At 39.9% G+C, this 15,650-nt stretch overlaps 1 protein-coding gene across 1 annotated transcript; it reads left to right on the forward strand.

Annotated features, from left to right (window-relative positions):
- The first annotated feature begins 887 nt into the window (after positions 1-887).
- Positions 888-14,267, forward strand: LOC143099131 (adhesion G protein-coupled receptor E1-like). Its single transcript, XM_076262212.1, has 11 exons — positions 888-932; positions 4,410-4,590; positions 4,779-4,892; positions 6,682-6,863; positions 7,437-7,616; positions 7,934-8,122; positions 9,873-10,105; positions 10,907-10,973; positions 12,144-12,235; positions 12,440-12,602; positions 14,214-14,267. The coding sequence occupies exons 1-11, from the start codon at positions 888-890 to the stop codon at positions 14,265-14,267; spliced, it is 1,500 nt and encodes a 499-aa protein (XP_076118327.1).
- The last annotated feature ends 1,383 nt before the right edge of the window (positions 14,268-15,650 follow it).

Below are 15,650 nucleotides of genomic sequence, written 5' to 3' on the forward strand. Positions count from 1 at the left end.
TACTTGTTGTCTAGCAGATACCAGTGAGAATTGAGTGTGGATAATGCAATTTAGTGAGACAGTTAGAATCATATAAGCCTTTCAGCGTGATTTATTTTTGTGGACAAAATGTGCTGGACTGGGCGGCGGTCATATTTTGTACCGTTTCTGCGGTACATCTAGTTTATATACGTATTTGAACTAGTGTGGAAGACAAACATGTTATTTTATATTAAAACACAAAATTATTCATGGAGCACTCTCTATGCACAGCTTACCTCCAGCAGATTGTAGTTCTGACTGGAGTACGGGAAGCGCAAATGCTCAAAATATTGAAATGCAAAGTAGAAATGAAAATACAATTGCAGTCGCAATGTCTCATGTTTTAAACTCATGTGAATGGGTACGACATATGAAAACCTTTTAAACATGTAAGAACCAGTGTGTATAAAAATAGAGATTACAATAACATGGTGATATCATAATTTTGAAAGAATTCACTTTATTTAAGTAAGGTTGTTTTCAACTCTGTTACACAAACATCACACACAACATGCACTTACAGCAGAAAAAGTAATATATAAATCAAATAAGGATGATTAAGCATGAGGCGCTAGCAAACACATCAGTTTATTAATCGTTGGGGATGGTAAAGTAAACAAATGCTTGACAGTCTGGAACTGCCGACAATGATGGCCAAATGACAGTGTTGTCCACTGTTGCAGGCAATCACTGCTGTGTGTGTGTGTGTGTGTGTGTGTGTGTGTGTGTGTGTGTGTGTGTGTGTGTGTGTCTGTGTGTGTGTGTGTTTTCTTCAGAGATTAAAACCTGTAGCACATCAACTCAGGTTTGTCCTGACTCATCCATATGTGTCGACACTGAAGAGGGAATTTCCTGTGAATGCCAAAATGGTACCATACCCAGCATCACTGCAGGCACATTGGTTTGCGAAGGTAACATTGCAATAAAGTGTTTGATTAGATACACATTGGTCACTTTGTTGTTATGTGGACTTGTTGAAGTTCCAATACACAAATACATTCTGGCCTTAGGATAACCGTTCATTTTAAAAGCAACGTCTCTATTCATTCAACATAAACTGCACAAACTTCTGACTACAGTATTACAGTTATACATTTCAAAAATACAATTGCTGTTGATAACATCCATAGATGAACTGAGACTGGATTTACTTAACATCTGTATAAGAACTGGTAGTCCTGACTTTCATTTTCCTTCCACTTTTGGATCTCGACTCCTCTCCTCATGACCATCTGAATGTTTCCATCTCATTTTCAGATCTTCACAGCAATGAGGTTTGTGTCTTTTCTCTCATAACATGGCTGACACACAAGAAAAATATCAAACTCACTGGCTTCATAATGACAACCAGTTACTGATCTCAGGATTCTGAACCAAGAATCCTGAATATTTCAGTGTGTACAGACACTGTTTATATATGTATCTGAAAAACACACACACACACAGCAGTGATTGGCTGCATCAGTGGACAATGGCAAGCCCGTCACCGTGGGCTGTTAATACCCAGTAATTCTCACGTGAGACAGTAGACAGTAGTAAGCCATGCTTTTGTCAACATCCCCAAAAATGTCAAATTGATGATAATCGCCAGTTCTAGACTGTCAAGCATTTTTTTTATTTTACCACCCTTAACGAGTAATAAACTGATGTGTTTCTAGTATTTATAGAATATAAAGGTAAGAGGCAATATCAAATCATGTGCTATGGCTCAAAGAAACAGAAAAGGACAGTACAAGGACCTTCTTATGTAACATGGTCACAATTTTCACGAGATACTGACGTTATTATTTATATACATGTATACTTGCATATACATGGAATTTGGTCTCTGCATTTATCCCATCCGTGAATTAGTGAACCTACAGAGCACACAGTGAGGTGAAGCACACACTAACCCGGAGCAGTGGGATGTCTTGCTGCAGAGGGCGCACAGGGAACAGTGAGGGGTTAGGTGCCTTGCTCAAGGGCACTTCAGCCGTGGATGTGGGCATGGGAGAGCAGTGCTCAACCACTTCCCCCGCCCACATTTTTCCTACTGGTTGGGGATCGACCTGGCAACCCTTTCAAGCCCGAAACCCTAACCAGTAGACCACGACTGCCCTACTGTCTTAGTTCACATGGAATGATTGTGTATCAACAGCCCAGGGTGACGGTATAATTAGAACGACATAATCATTAAAGGTTCTTAGTGTAATTTGAAATTACATTGAAGGAACAACCATAGACATGAGGATATCTATGGATTATATAGCTAGTGTATTGTATGAAAAACAATGCAAGTCGTTGGAAAAGTACTACCATGAAATTAATAAAATGAATGTGGTGAAGACAAGTTAAAAGGTTCTTGGCTGATTATGGATAAATCTCGATCTTGACCTGATAGGCTATTGTTATCAAAAATGCACATCATAAGTAAAGGTGTAAAAACATCAATTACAAATAAAAAAATCCCTTCATGTTTTTTTTTTTTTAGGGAACATCGTCTGAGGCTCAATTTAACAATCTGAACAGTGCCATCATGAATTTGACAGATGATGTTGTTTTAGCGCCTTACGTGAGTATTTGTTGTTGCATCACTGTGTTCCTTTAGAACACACAGGGCCAGATGTACTAACGTTTTTGCACCCGCTTCAGGCATATTTCTTTCACAAATCGTGAGTAAAATCATGGCAAGGTATGTACAAACAGGCCGTAAAAGCGCAAGGTAAAAGCGCAGAGCTGACTGGAGCTGAAAATGGCAAATTGCGCTTTTCCGTGTCATGCATATGTGTTCATGGGAGGATCAAGGAGAAAGTGGGAGTTTACCGTAAAGAGATGGGAGGGGAAGCATAAAGAGCGCCTAATTATGTATACTGAGGTATGTACAAAAACTGCCCGTGAAAGCGCACTATTCTAAACTATTCTGTGTCTAAATATTTCCGCCTTGTAAAAGCAGGTGTTAATCCTAATTGTGGTTAAATGTGTCAATAAGTGAACATTTCAAAGACAACAGAATCACTGTTTTGATATAGCACCAGTCTTTGTACTATATCAAAAGCAACCTTAAGCAACCAATACCTCTCCTTCCCTTAGATGCATGTGACGTGTGCATGTGTAGGGGTAGGGTGTCCCATTACTTTAGGGAGTAAGGGGGAGTGCTATTTTCCACTTAAAATCAACCCTCAAAATGTATCCAGGACTGGTGCAGACTTAAAACTAAGTGGGAGATAAAATTACCCAGGATACCGTGCGAGCTCAGTGAGCCAGCCAAATTTTCCAACCAAGATCACACCCCTGGAAAGGAACAATTGCATTGCTCATATATTTTCACAAATAAGTATATTAAAATTTTTAAATATGTTGCAATATGTTAGTTTGATGCACACACAACAGTCAACACAGTGAACTGCTGGAACCTGCGTTTTCCGGCTACTACCGGTAGACACGTCAACGCTGCACATGACATAGGTGAGCATGTTCACTACGCTAATTTGCATATAGTGGTGTCCCATTTCATAGGGAAAGATCTTCATACCCATTTCCCTCGTCCAGAGGGCATTCAAAACCAAGTGGAAGTTTTAAGGGGGGAGAAATGGGTCGGGCCCTTACTTTCACTATCCCGTCATCCACTTAAACTTTCCTACTTGCTAGAATCTTCCATAGCCTATGTGCACAAGTAGTTTGAGTAGAATTACTGATCTTCATTATCTCCCTGCTTGCTGACATCTTATCATGTATTGTATTATTTCATGATCACTAAATGTTTGATTCTTTTTAACTTGTTCTTGTTCTTGTTCACTTCATTCAACTGTGCTTGTATGTAGGCTATGCCGTTCAGTTTTGGACGTTCGTAAATTGCGGTAGGGGGCGGAGAAAGGTGCAGATTACCCGATGAAGTGAAAGTTTGATAAAAACCACGTATCACAGCATTTGCTATCTGCGGTTTGTCCATGGCGCTGATAATGCTACGTTCGCAAATGTACGCACATCTAGCCCACAGTGCGCTATGATGAAGCCCTGCTCAGTCATTTCTACAAAGGGTTGTCTTGAGTAGTACCATTTGTTGGTTGACATGCTTAATACTTGGGATGGAAAACTATCACAACAACACATAAACAATCATTATAAAAAGGCTGTTGCTAAAATAATTGTTTAACATCGGGGTGGAGAATAATAAATGTGTGTCATGGAAGGAAGAGACCGAGCGCAAGTGCAGAACTCTTGTATTTAATTTAAACAAAACTTGCAGAGGGGCAATTAATAAAACACACAGGAGATATATCTAAAAGTATCTAACAAGTCTGTCTGGGTGGTGCTTGCAGAGGGGCAATTAATAAAACACACAGGAGATATATCTAAAAGTATCTAACAAGTCTGTCTGGGTGGTGCTTGCTGTAATTTACCTGCAGGTTGTGTCGTCCTTACTGGGGAGTTTAGAAGATGCCCTTACTAAGGTGCCACAGGATACCAGTGGAAAGAAGCTGGTGGTCTTGGGTGATGCCATGCTGCAGTCCACCGAGAAGCTGGTGGGGGCCCTGGTGGAGCCCACGACCACAAATGCCAGCAAAACACTGATGACCAAAACCATGGGTGTGCAGTCTAAAACTCTCTCTCTCTCTCTCTCTCTCTCTCTCTCTGCTTGTTTCTATTCTAACTCATCTCTCTCTTTCTTTGTCTGTATTTTATTTTTCCTAATTACACTCTACATTACACTTCAGATGGATATTAATAGCAAACTTGTTGTAATAACAAAAATACATGATCTTTTTACCTTTCAGAAGTACAAACTTTCGCCATTGGAAAGGACTATAAGAGCAATATGAACGTCAATGTTGAAAATGAAAATAACTCTTTGGATATAGACCTTTCTGGTATTGCAAGAAACAACAACGGTATGTTCATGGCCTCAATCTATATTTAATGTGGATTTGTGTAGTTTACTTTAGAACATTCAAAAATTAGCTGGTTGGTTAAAGGACAATTCCGGCGCAAAATGAACCTAGGGGTTAATAACACATGTGTACCGAGTTCGACCGTTCGCTGGGATTTGTTTTCATGCTAGTCGAATGTGACCAGTTTTATTGCAAACCGCTTATTAGCGTTAACGCTAGCCTTCGGGGCACACGTACAGAGAAAGAAATCGCTATTTCTATACCATTAACAAGGCTCAAAATAGCCCCACACTTACACAGTAGCATAATGAGGGTCTCTACATGTAAACCGAAGCATTGAGAACTTTGTAAGTGTACAGGCAGTTTATTAAAAAGAAACACATTACCGTTGACGTCTGGTTCACATACAGGCAGGCGCCTTGGTTACAACTGGGATGTGAAGTGAATCTCGGGTGAAACGTTGTTGCAGAAGGACTGTGCAAAAGAGAAGCACTGAACGCAACAGGAGACATAAGAGATGGCAGGTTATTTGAACGAATTTGAAGACATCAAGGATGAACCCTTATTGGACGTCCTTATCTTTTCGAGTCGGAATACCAACGAAGAGCTGCGGGAGCTCCGTGAAAGGGCTATGAGAGAGAGAGCTAGAAGCTGTAGTCAATACCACACACAGGCGGCGGCGATCCATAGGCTACCAGAGGGACATGGATCCACTAAGTAAGTAGCCTACACTACACAAGTTATGTTACATCGGAGCTATTATTTCTGATAGGCCTATATTGAGCAAATTACGTTTGATTTTAGTTCACATCGCCTGCCTGTATATGTGAACCAGACGTGAACGGTAATGTGTTTCTTTTTAATAAACTGCCTGTACACTTACAAAGTTCTCAATGCTTCGGTTTACATGTAGAGACCCTCATTATGCTACTGTGTAAGTGTGGTGCTATTTTGAGCCTTGTTAGTGGTATAGAAATAGTGATTTATTTCTACTGTACGTGTGCCCCGAAGGCTAGCGTTAACCGCTAATAAGCGGTTTGCAATAAAACTGGTCACATTCGACTAGCATGAAAACAAATCCCAGCGAACGGTCGAACTCGGTACACATGTGTTATTAACCCCTAGGTTCATTTTGCGCCGGAATTGTCCTTTAAGCATTAACAAACACTTTATTCATCATAATTAATTGTGTTTTGAACATTACTTAAGGATTCACAAATATTTTTTTCCTCATTAATATAGTCTTATTTAGTATGTTTTATCAGTGTTTATCTTTGTTATAATGATGAATTCCTAATGTGTACATGAACACATGATGAATTCATAATGAGCTAGAGATTATGTCAATGTTACTTTAGGTAAATACCTCACTTATTTCATTGCCAATGCACTGTTATTCAGACTTCATCATAGTCCTACTGTTTGCCAGTTGGTAGACAGTACTGTGTGCAATTATTAGAGACCCCAGGTAGGCTCTTCCCCTGATGTTGCAATGCAGAGGCCTGTGTGTGAACACATGATGAATTCATCATGAAATCACCTTTACTTACTGCATTTGTGTACCCGAAAGTAAAGTCACGTACTGATACTCATTTGTCATAACTTCACTAGTAATACACATTTGTTCAATTGGAGTTCATCATTGGAGTTATGGAGTTAACTCAGTTTAAGTTCTAATTTAATCTCAGTTAGTCATAAGTTCTTATTTCAACTTAATTAGGGTGACATTGGGGTGAAGCTAATGTTTAGTTCATGTTAAGCCACACATCAAATTGTGTTTTTCTGTCAGGATCGGCCGCTGTGGCCTTCACAAACTTCAAGAAATTGGGTTCAGTTCTGACAGCAGACCTCTTCCACACTGTCAATGATACAATGAAGGTCATGATGTCGGCAGTTCTGAGTGCCTCCCTACCAAAAACCCAAAACAAAGTCCTGCCAAGTCCAGCCAACATCACAATGAAACACATCCAGGTCAGTCTCAATCAGCATCAGCTTCATGTACATCAGTCAATAGTGATGGGCAAAGCCAGACAACAATGTTTCTGCCGCTTCACACCTGTACACGCGTTGTGGTCATCGGGTTTCATGAAGGAATACGATGAAAAGGCGATATGCCTTTGTGTTTATTTTGGAAGGTAGTTCCATGGAATCGTAAAGAGCAGACATTATCTGAGATGTTTGTGTGTAAAGAAGAGAAAAGAAAAAAAGTGTTTTGTAAATCAACGTGTGCAGTATTTTTTTTTTGCAAAAAGCATGAGGCTGACAATATGCTTATAGTTGTGCAAATGTGGGCAGATGTTTTGCTCCTTGAGTGTAAGGTTTCGCTAACTGTGGAATAATTTTGAATTTGATAGTGTTTTGTTAGTGTTTAAGCTATAGTATAAAACTGTAAATCGTTTGCTTATTGGTGTGGAACATTTGTGTGTTAACAATATGATGCTAACTTTGAACATTAAATAATCTCAAACACACAGAGTTCAGTCTTGCCACTTTTGCCACTAAACCACATACTTGGAATACCCCCAATTTGTTTGTTTTGGGTAGAGTCTGGACCCTCAGGGTGTGCTCTCCTGTGTGTACTGGAATGCCAGCGCCTGGGTGGTAGACGGCTGTGATGTCACCCAGACCAACGCCACCCACACCGTCTGCACCTGTGTGCATTTCTCCACCTTCGCCCTGATCATGCAGGTGCAGGCGGAGCGACCTCCGGAGGCGGAGACGGAGGTAAGCGAATACAAAAGGGTAGAGGTAGGCGAGTGCAAAGGTTGTGTACTGATAACCTCCTCAATGTGTTCCTGTCTCTCATTTGGCAGAGCAGGGTGTTTCGGCTTTCCACAGGCTTGTGGTTTTAGTGTAACCAACACTGCATTTTCCAATTATTTATCGTCTATGGTACAATTTATAACATCCCCAACAGTTTTTCTCAGTTAATTTTATACAAAAAGACTCCCTATACAGTAGACAGAACATAAGTGGAGATTAGACAATGCTATGTTTTTACTACACATCACCTTATCTCTTAGACAAACCAGTTTATGGAGTTGCTGAATAGGATCGCTGTCTCTGTTGGGTTGGGGTTCCTGACCCTGGCCATGATGACCTTTGCCCTCTGTCAAGGGAAACCTCAAGTGAACAGCACGACTCGTCTGAACCTCTGCATCAGTCTGTTTCTCGCTCACCTCCTCTTCCTGCTCGTCCAGGAGTTCATCCACCTCATTCACCCTCACAAGGTGATGAAAACTGCATTTCATGATTATTAGTAAACACAATATTAGTAATAATAATATTTCATTATTTTTTGTAATGTGAATGGAGCATTTTAATTTGTGAATGGAGCATTAAACTGTACTCATAGACACTGGTTATCAGACGATTTCCTGAGCCCATACAATGATTTTCTTTACAGATTCTCTTAAAGGTACACTATGCAAGTTTGTCACCTTTACGAAGCCAATTTGATGGTAAACAAGCTTGTAATAGGCGAATCGTTCACCTAACATAGCTATACAGCATAGACGTAGCGAGTACCTACCGAGAAAACCAGCCATGCAACTTCCAAGAGCAGCGGCCCACCTAATCTCGCGAGAATTGTGAAACATTACCTTGTGAGTAGATATAGCTCTTTGGAGATAGTTTTTTAATCTTGTTAATCCTTCATCTTCAAAACAAAAAACCTTTGCATTGTGTACAGAGGGGATATAAGTTGTGAGAAGTTTGCTATTTACAACAGCAGAGTAACATACTACATAGTGACTCTAGAAGAAGCTCTACAGTCGCCAAAATAATGTTCCTTTAAGAAGGTTTTAATGCAGTGCCTTCTGAAGTCCAGAAGTCCATGGTCATCCAATATTTATTTTCTGTCCTGTCCCTTGTGTTAAAGGTTTCCTGGGATTCTCTGGCTATTTGAATGATATTGTGTACTGTAGATGATGAAATCCTTAAATCCTTCACAATTTCATGTCAAGAAACATTATTCTTATATTATTTCATCATTTGCCAACAAAGGTTAACACAGAGTGATGAAAACCTCTTTATCTTTACTTCTGAGAGACTCGGTCTTTGTGACATGCTCTTTTTTATCTCTCTATTCATGGTACCAGTTCACCTAATTTGTTATGAAATGTTCCTCCTTTTATTTTCTGTATCATTACACTGCCTTTTCAAGCCTTTTGTTGCCCCCATCCCAACTTTTTAAATGTGTAGGCTAAAATGCCTCGCGACAACAATTGTGTAAATGTAGGCTATTACTGCTTCAGCCTCTGGCAAGCTCAGAAGAGGGCGGTAAGTGACTGGTAGCTTGAGAGTGACGTGTTGGAGACCCAGTGTAGGACAACGACTTTTCATTGGCAACAGTATTAAACCAACCAACAATATAAAATATTAAGAATAGCTCTTTTATTTCATTGAGTTAAATCAAAACAATGTAGGCAATTATTACCCCAGCTTATTTGGGGGGGCGGACTTTATTTATAAATAGAATCCCGGCCAAAATCCCGGCTAAAATTTGAGGATTTATGGTATGCACATGTGTTTTAGTTATAGTGTAAGCCCTAATCTCTGACAGAAAGTGCGCAGATCTTGTGCATTTATATGACAGTATTTAATAAATTTTCTCGGTGGGGACACAACCGAACCCCCTCTAACTTTTGGGCTTAAAGGAACACGCCACCCAATGTCAGTAGTAATATATGTCCTTACCTTAACTTTCACGAGTTGAGTCAGTGCTGACTTTGTTTAGGACATACTGTATCCGTCTGGCAGATCACTCCTTAGCTAACAGTACTATCATATGCAGAGTACCTCAAGGTGCCATTCTGGGACCTGTGCTGTTTCGCCTCTACATGTTGCCATTGGGAGACATCAATAGAGAACACAGGATCAATTTGCATAGCTCTGGCTATAATACACATCACGTTCAAAACCATCTGCTGGATCATGACCCGCAACTTAATATTTACTTCCTGTCTGTGCTGTGTGCAGGTCGTGTGCACGGTGCTCTCAGGAGTCCTTCACTACCTCTTCCTGAGCAGTTTTGCGTGGATGCTCCTGGAGACCATCTGGCTTTTCCATGCTGTCCTCAGGCTCAAAGACATCAGATCCCCACGGGGGATTGGACCTCACTGGGGATACCAGTGCCTGATTGGTTATGGAGGTCCCTTGGCTGTTGTTGCTGTTTCAGCTGGAATTATGCCTGATGGCTATGGGAGTGACAGGTGAGTGCAAATATAACACCTTCTATCACATTCAAGAAACACCAACTTTTAAGGATAATTTCATCAAAGTTTCAAAGTATAAGACTCTGTATTCCAGAGATAATAACAAGTAGTTACAGCTCAGCTTTTAGTCAGAACACACTTTCTACCTCGTCCTTAGTGTCTCATGGTTATGGGAGTGACAATGGAGGGGGTTGTGAATGAGTATTAAAGATTAAATCGCATATAGATCGCCATTTCTCAAGGTCACTGAGTACTGTCGGTACGGAAAAATGAAAACAATTGGTTTTACTGAGCTTGAGTTTATGCGACCAACAGCTAAAGTAGCCAGGCAGCTACAGATTACACCTTATGAGGTAACAAGTTAGCAACTTTTCCAGACATAATGATGGAGATGGAATGGGCATTTGGACTTTTATTTAGTTGCAAAAAAACATAGAAAACAGATATCCCAGAGATATGTATCCCATTGTCCTTTATGTGTTAATGTATTCTGTGGAATGGGCTTCAGTTTTGGATGGGCTAAATCAATTTTGGCTGGGCCTTATAATTAGCCTTCATAAGTTAGTATCCCGTTGTTTGCCTTAAACAGTTGGTGAATATGGCACAATTAGATTGAATCGCTAATCGTCATATTTTGCTCTTGATGTAAAGTTTCACACCATGAGGAGTTATCAAAGCATTAAGCTACCTTACTAAACTTTAATCTGTTCTGATTATATAATAGCGAGGCAGCAAGACAACAACTTTCCGTTTCAAAAAGACCCTATATATGATGTATGTTATATTCTACTTTTATAGGTGCTGGTTGAATTACGACAGAGGATTCATCTGGAGTTTTCTTGGTCCTGTGTGCTGCATCCTTGGAGTGAGTTTGGAAATGAAAACAAACAGTGAAGTAGTAAAGGAACAAATAGAAGAGGGTTATGGGGCCACTATCGCTAGCCTTTAGCTAAAATCTACCGTAAAACTCCAAATAATAGCCCAGGCTTTTATTTTCCCAAATCACCAAACTGCACCGGCTAGTACAGTTGTCCCCAAACTTTTTCTTCCGAGGGCCAGCTCACTATGCCTGGCTCTAAGAGAGGGCCAGAGACTCGGGAGTATATCAACCATAAATAGCTTAGTGCTGTGAACAACAGCAGTCTACCTTAGTTGAATATTCCATTACATTTAATCATCACTGCAATTTAATACCATTGCTAGCTGTGTTTATGTTGCCACCATGCCACATCAGTGTAAAATGTAGCTCAAATGAAATAATACTAATAAAAAGACTCTGTTTCTTTACATACATAACTCAAGTTGTGAACAAGCAATATCCTACAAATAATTTAAAGTTATCAAAACTATGATAGTTTTATGAAGTGCTGGCAAACACATCTGAAATGACCACCATTCTAACTTCCACTCACCTGATGAGAACTTTGAACTCTGTATGAACATTTGAACGTGTGAATAAAAAATAGAAATAATTATCCCAGAAAGTCCCAGAAATATGACTTGAATAGAAGTTAGTTAGTTATTAACAAATAATTGATAAACTTTTAGAATACTTTGAGCACTGATGCATTCAGCATAGGCCTCTTACATTGTTTGCAGGTAGGCCTACATTTCATTCCGTTTTCGATGGCAAACGTGAAACAGCGCCAAACCAACCACCAGTGGACAAAAAGAGTATTACATGTGTACTGTTAAGACTCGCCATAGATAATGAATGGGGAAATTACGGAGGTTATAGTTTGACGATGTCATACTCCCGTGCGGGCCAGATGCTATATACCACGGACATGTTTTTGGGGGCCTCCCAAAATGAGTTGGCCGTATTTTTGGGGACCACTGGGCTAGTATTAGAGACAGGCGTTTCCCTTTACATAAAACTTGTCCTCTGCAAAAATATTATCGAATTAATTATTTCAAACACACTAAATGTCTACCCATATGAGAGAGAAGGGTATTTATATTAATGTGTTAGTGAGATTAACAACTAATGGAGGAATTGTGCATTCATGCATGTGTCACTTGTTACCCAAACTAGACAAACACTGTCCTCTTCCTCGTCATCCTCATCCTCCTTCGCACTACCCTGTCACGGATGCAACATGGCCCCGCACACGATAAAAAAATCAGGTAAGGCAGCTCACCAAAGGACGTCCAGAGAGGATTTTATTAGGGCATGGCAGGCAGATGTGTGAATGGTAAACAGATATCACTTTGTGGAACAGATTTTTTGTATTATTTACATTTTTTAAAATGACCATTACTGTACTGTCAAAAAATGTTGCAAAATCTCTCAGTGAGTGAACATCAGCATCAAACCTCCCTTCTTTGTAGGATGTTGGTGTTTAAAACCCTAATCCAGTCTGTTATCATTGGTTTGCCTTGGATACTGGGATTCTTCCCTGGAAGCAGCCAGGCATTGGATGTGCTCTTCCTTGCACTTAACAGCCAACAGGGAACCTTCATCTTCCTGCTACACTGTGTTCTCAATGAGGAGGTAACACTTTGGGCCCATAATTTGACTAACGTGCAAAGTCTAACTAAAGCTAATCGATAAGCAGGCAAACTCAATTTGCTAATTTAAACCTGATATGGATCAGTGTACCTTCCACGGAACACCTACCCCCCTCACCCACCTCCTCCCAACATTCTAAATCAATTGTATGTACCATGTTGCTATGTAGCATAGTATTATTATACACCATTTGAAAGCTTGGACTCTTGGGAATCTATACATGACATGTTTCATGTATAATCAGTATAATGCTTTACATTTTCAGATTAATCTTACTATGTCTCAATTAAATTTAGTCAAATATGCCCTCCTCCACCTCCTCCACCTTTGGTGCTTCCCTACTTTCTAGCTGCAGTGTATATCCCTTAGCAATAAGTAGATGCAGCATATTGGGTCTTGAAATATTCATAGGAATCCCTAGAAATTGAATATTCATGTTGTTTTATCCAATATTAGTTGTGAAGATTTGTAGTCCCATTTTATACATATCCATTGAACCAAGAAAGAAAATGCAAAAATAGAGACTTTTGTGTAATTGGAAGCAGCCAGTCATTGGATGTGCTCTTCCACGTGCTCAACTGCCAACAGCCAACCTTCATCTTCCTGCTACACTGTGTTCTCAATGAGGAGGTAACACTTTGCCCCCTGATTTGAACATGCAAAGTCTAACTAAAGCTAATTGATAACCAGGGTAAATCAATTAGCTAATTTAACTCCATGGAGAAGACCTTAAATACCCCTTCATTAATGTTGATTTTCTCCCGACTGGAGGGTCATACTGTCACGACATTCTCCTGAAATGGAGAGGAGGGTTTGGAGATTGTGATACCGTGGCCGAAATGTGCATTCATTGCTCAGAAAAATAAGGCTTTGACAAATTCTGGGAAATTCTTGGATTCTGCCATAGAGCTCAGTGTTAAAAAGGGAGCTCGATCACTGCATAAATGGGGGATAGGGCCCCCCCCCCCTCGTGCGGGGCGACCCTATTTGCATACATTTCCTGGGACAGGAAATGGCCTCTCAGGAAGTATCTTCGTAATCAACCATCTTTGCCTTAAATGCATGTTGATGACATGTCTGAAATATGCCACCGGGGGCATCACAACCTGTGAGCAATCATTGATGAATCAGCTCAAAACCCATTTGTTGTAGTTCATGAGTGGGAACTTTGGTTGTTAGACCTTGCACCATGTCCACCGTTTAAATTAGGGCCCACAGACATATTTCATTTATTCATTTGTTTGCAAGATTAATACCAAATATTAGTTGTAGATTTGAGGAAATCAATTACTTTCTGCTCTAAATAATTATTAGTTGTTCATAATTAGGATAGGATTCCTTCTATATAATTACTCTCAGCAGAACAGTCTTGAAAGTTTGGTTTATGGTTTGGTCATGTATTGTGATTGGATTGTGACATACAGTGTACATTATTTAACATGTCATGGTGTTGGCAATGTCCAAACCTCATCATCCTACTCTCTCTCTCTCTCTCTCTCTCTCTCTCACTCACTCACTCACTCACTCACTCACTCACACACACACACACACACACACACACTCTTACTGTACCTTTTCATTCTGTCTATACAGATGCGACAGCAGTTCTGGAGCTGCTGCTGCAGGAGAATGAAGAATGAAGAATGAGAATGGCACAGCGGCGCCCCCTACAATGTAACTTAAAAATTGTCATCCAAATTCTCTCCATGTGTGCGAGTACAGGGTCGGCACCAGAGAGCATGGGGGGCCATGAGCAATTCCTGATGAAGGCCAATATAGTGAAACTAAGCTGCAATGCTGCCGTAGACCACAAGTTAGGATACACTTTAAAAAAAGAAGAGGGTTGTCATGGTTACTAAACCACAAAACATGGGATAACACAAAGTACTCTCTTTAAAGTGCAACATCATGATGGTGAAATAAGTCCCCAGTAAAAGTTTGGAGCTGGGTTTAATATTTTGTCCTATATTTTAAAATGAGCCATGCTTTATTCCCACTATGTGTGTGTTAGATATTGAGCATGCAAAATATATCAGTGATTCCATGTTACATGTTTTCTTTTTTATAATTATCAAAGTCAGCTTTATTGTCAATTTCTTCACATTCTTCACATGTTCCAGACATACAAAGAGTTGTTTATTTACTTGTAGATGTAACAGAAATAACCTGCTTATACCAGTACAAACTTGTCTGTACACATTTACATTTACAAAGTCATACAAAACCATGCTTGGTTTTCGCATTATACCTCAGGACTCATTCATAATTACATTCACATTCATGTAAATAGGACACCTTCACCGTCACCCATACACAGTAACACACATACTGTACATGTACAACTGCTGGATGCCCTACAACACATAGAATGCCTCGACATGCACACTCATGTAAATAGGCACTATCACCCATACACAGTAACACACATACAAAAGCTGGATGCCCTACCACACATAGAATGCCTCGACATGCACACTCATGTAAATAGGCACTCATGTAAATATCACCCATACACAGTAACACACATACAAAAGCTGGATGCCCTACCACACATAGAATGCCTCGACATGCAGACACGTAAGCACAAACACACTAGTTCACACACGTACATTTACACACACCCGAACACACTAACACCTACACACGTGCACTTTGTTCTCCATAAGGTTCCCCTGTGCGGCCCTGTTTTGTTGACTAACTTTTGATTATAAAGATCCTACCATACTGCCTGCAAAGATGTGTGTAGATTTCCAATACTTTAAAACATGATTATTTTATAAATCAGGGAGGAGAATATGACCTGTCATTTTGTAGGATATGTCAGCATGGTAGGATACAGTTATCTGTTATCTATAAAATACACTGTATACTGTAGATGTGAAATTGACCTCAATTTTGCAGGCATTACTTATAGAAGATTTCAAGCCAAGCTTTTTTTTTCAAATTATGTTTGTCACATGAAAGCATGTATAAAATTATCATCATTTGAGCCACATTTTACACACAAAGTAAAAGAGGAGGCAACACACT

This window comes from Alosa pseudoharengus, unplaced genomic scaffold (genome assembly GCF_046254945.1).
Source record: "Alosa pseudoharengus isolate Yale_2024_CS ecotype anadromous, Long Island Sound unplaced genomic scaffold, YU_APseudo_1.1 YU_APseudo_1.1_scf_25, whole genome shotgun sequence".
Classification (NCBI taxonomy): Eukaryota; Metazoa; Chordata; class Actinopteri; order Clupeiformes; family Clupeidae; genus Alosa; species Alosa pseudoharengus.

Excerpts from the sequence above, each read along its gene's own strand:
- LOC143099131 (XM_076262212.1), top strand. The coding sequence starts at position 888 with ATGGTACCATACCCAGCATCACTGCAGGCACATTGGTTTGCGAAG. Across the intron at positions 10,106-10,906 it reads GATGGCTATGGGAGTGACAG|GTGCTGGTTGAATTACGACA; the intron begins GTGAGTGCAAAT and ends CTACTTTTATAG. Across the intron at positions 12,236-12,439 it reads GCACACGATAAAAAAATCAG|GATGTTGGTGTTTAAAACCC; the intron begins GTAAGGCAGCTC and ends CCTTCTTTGTAG.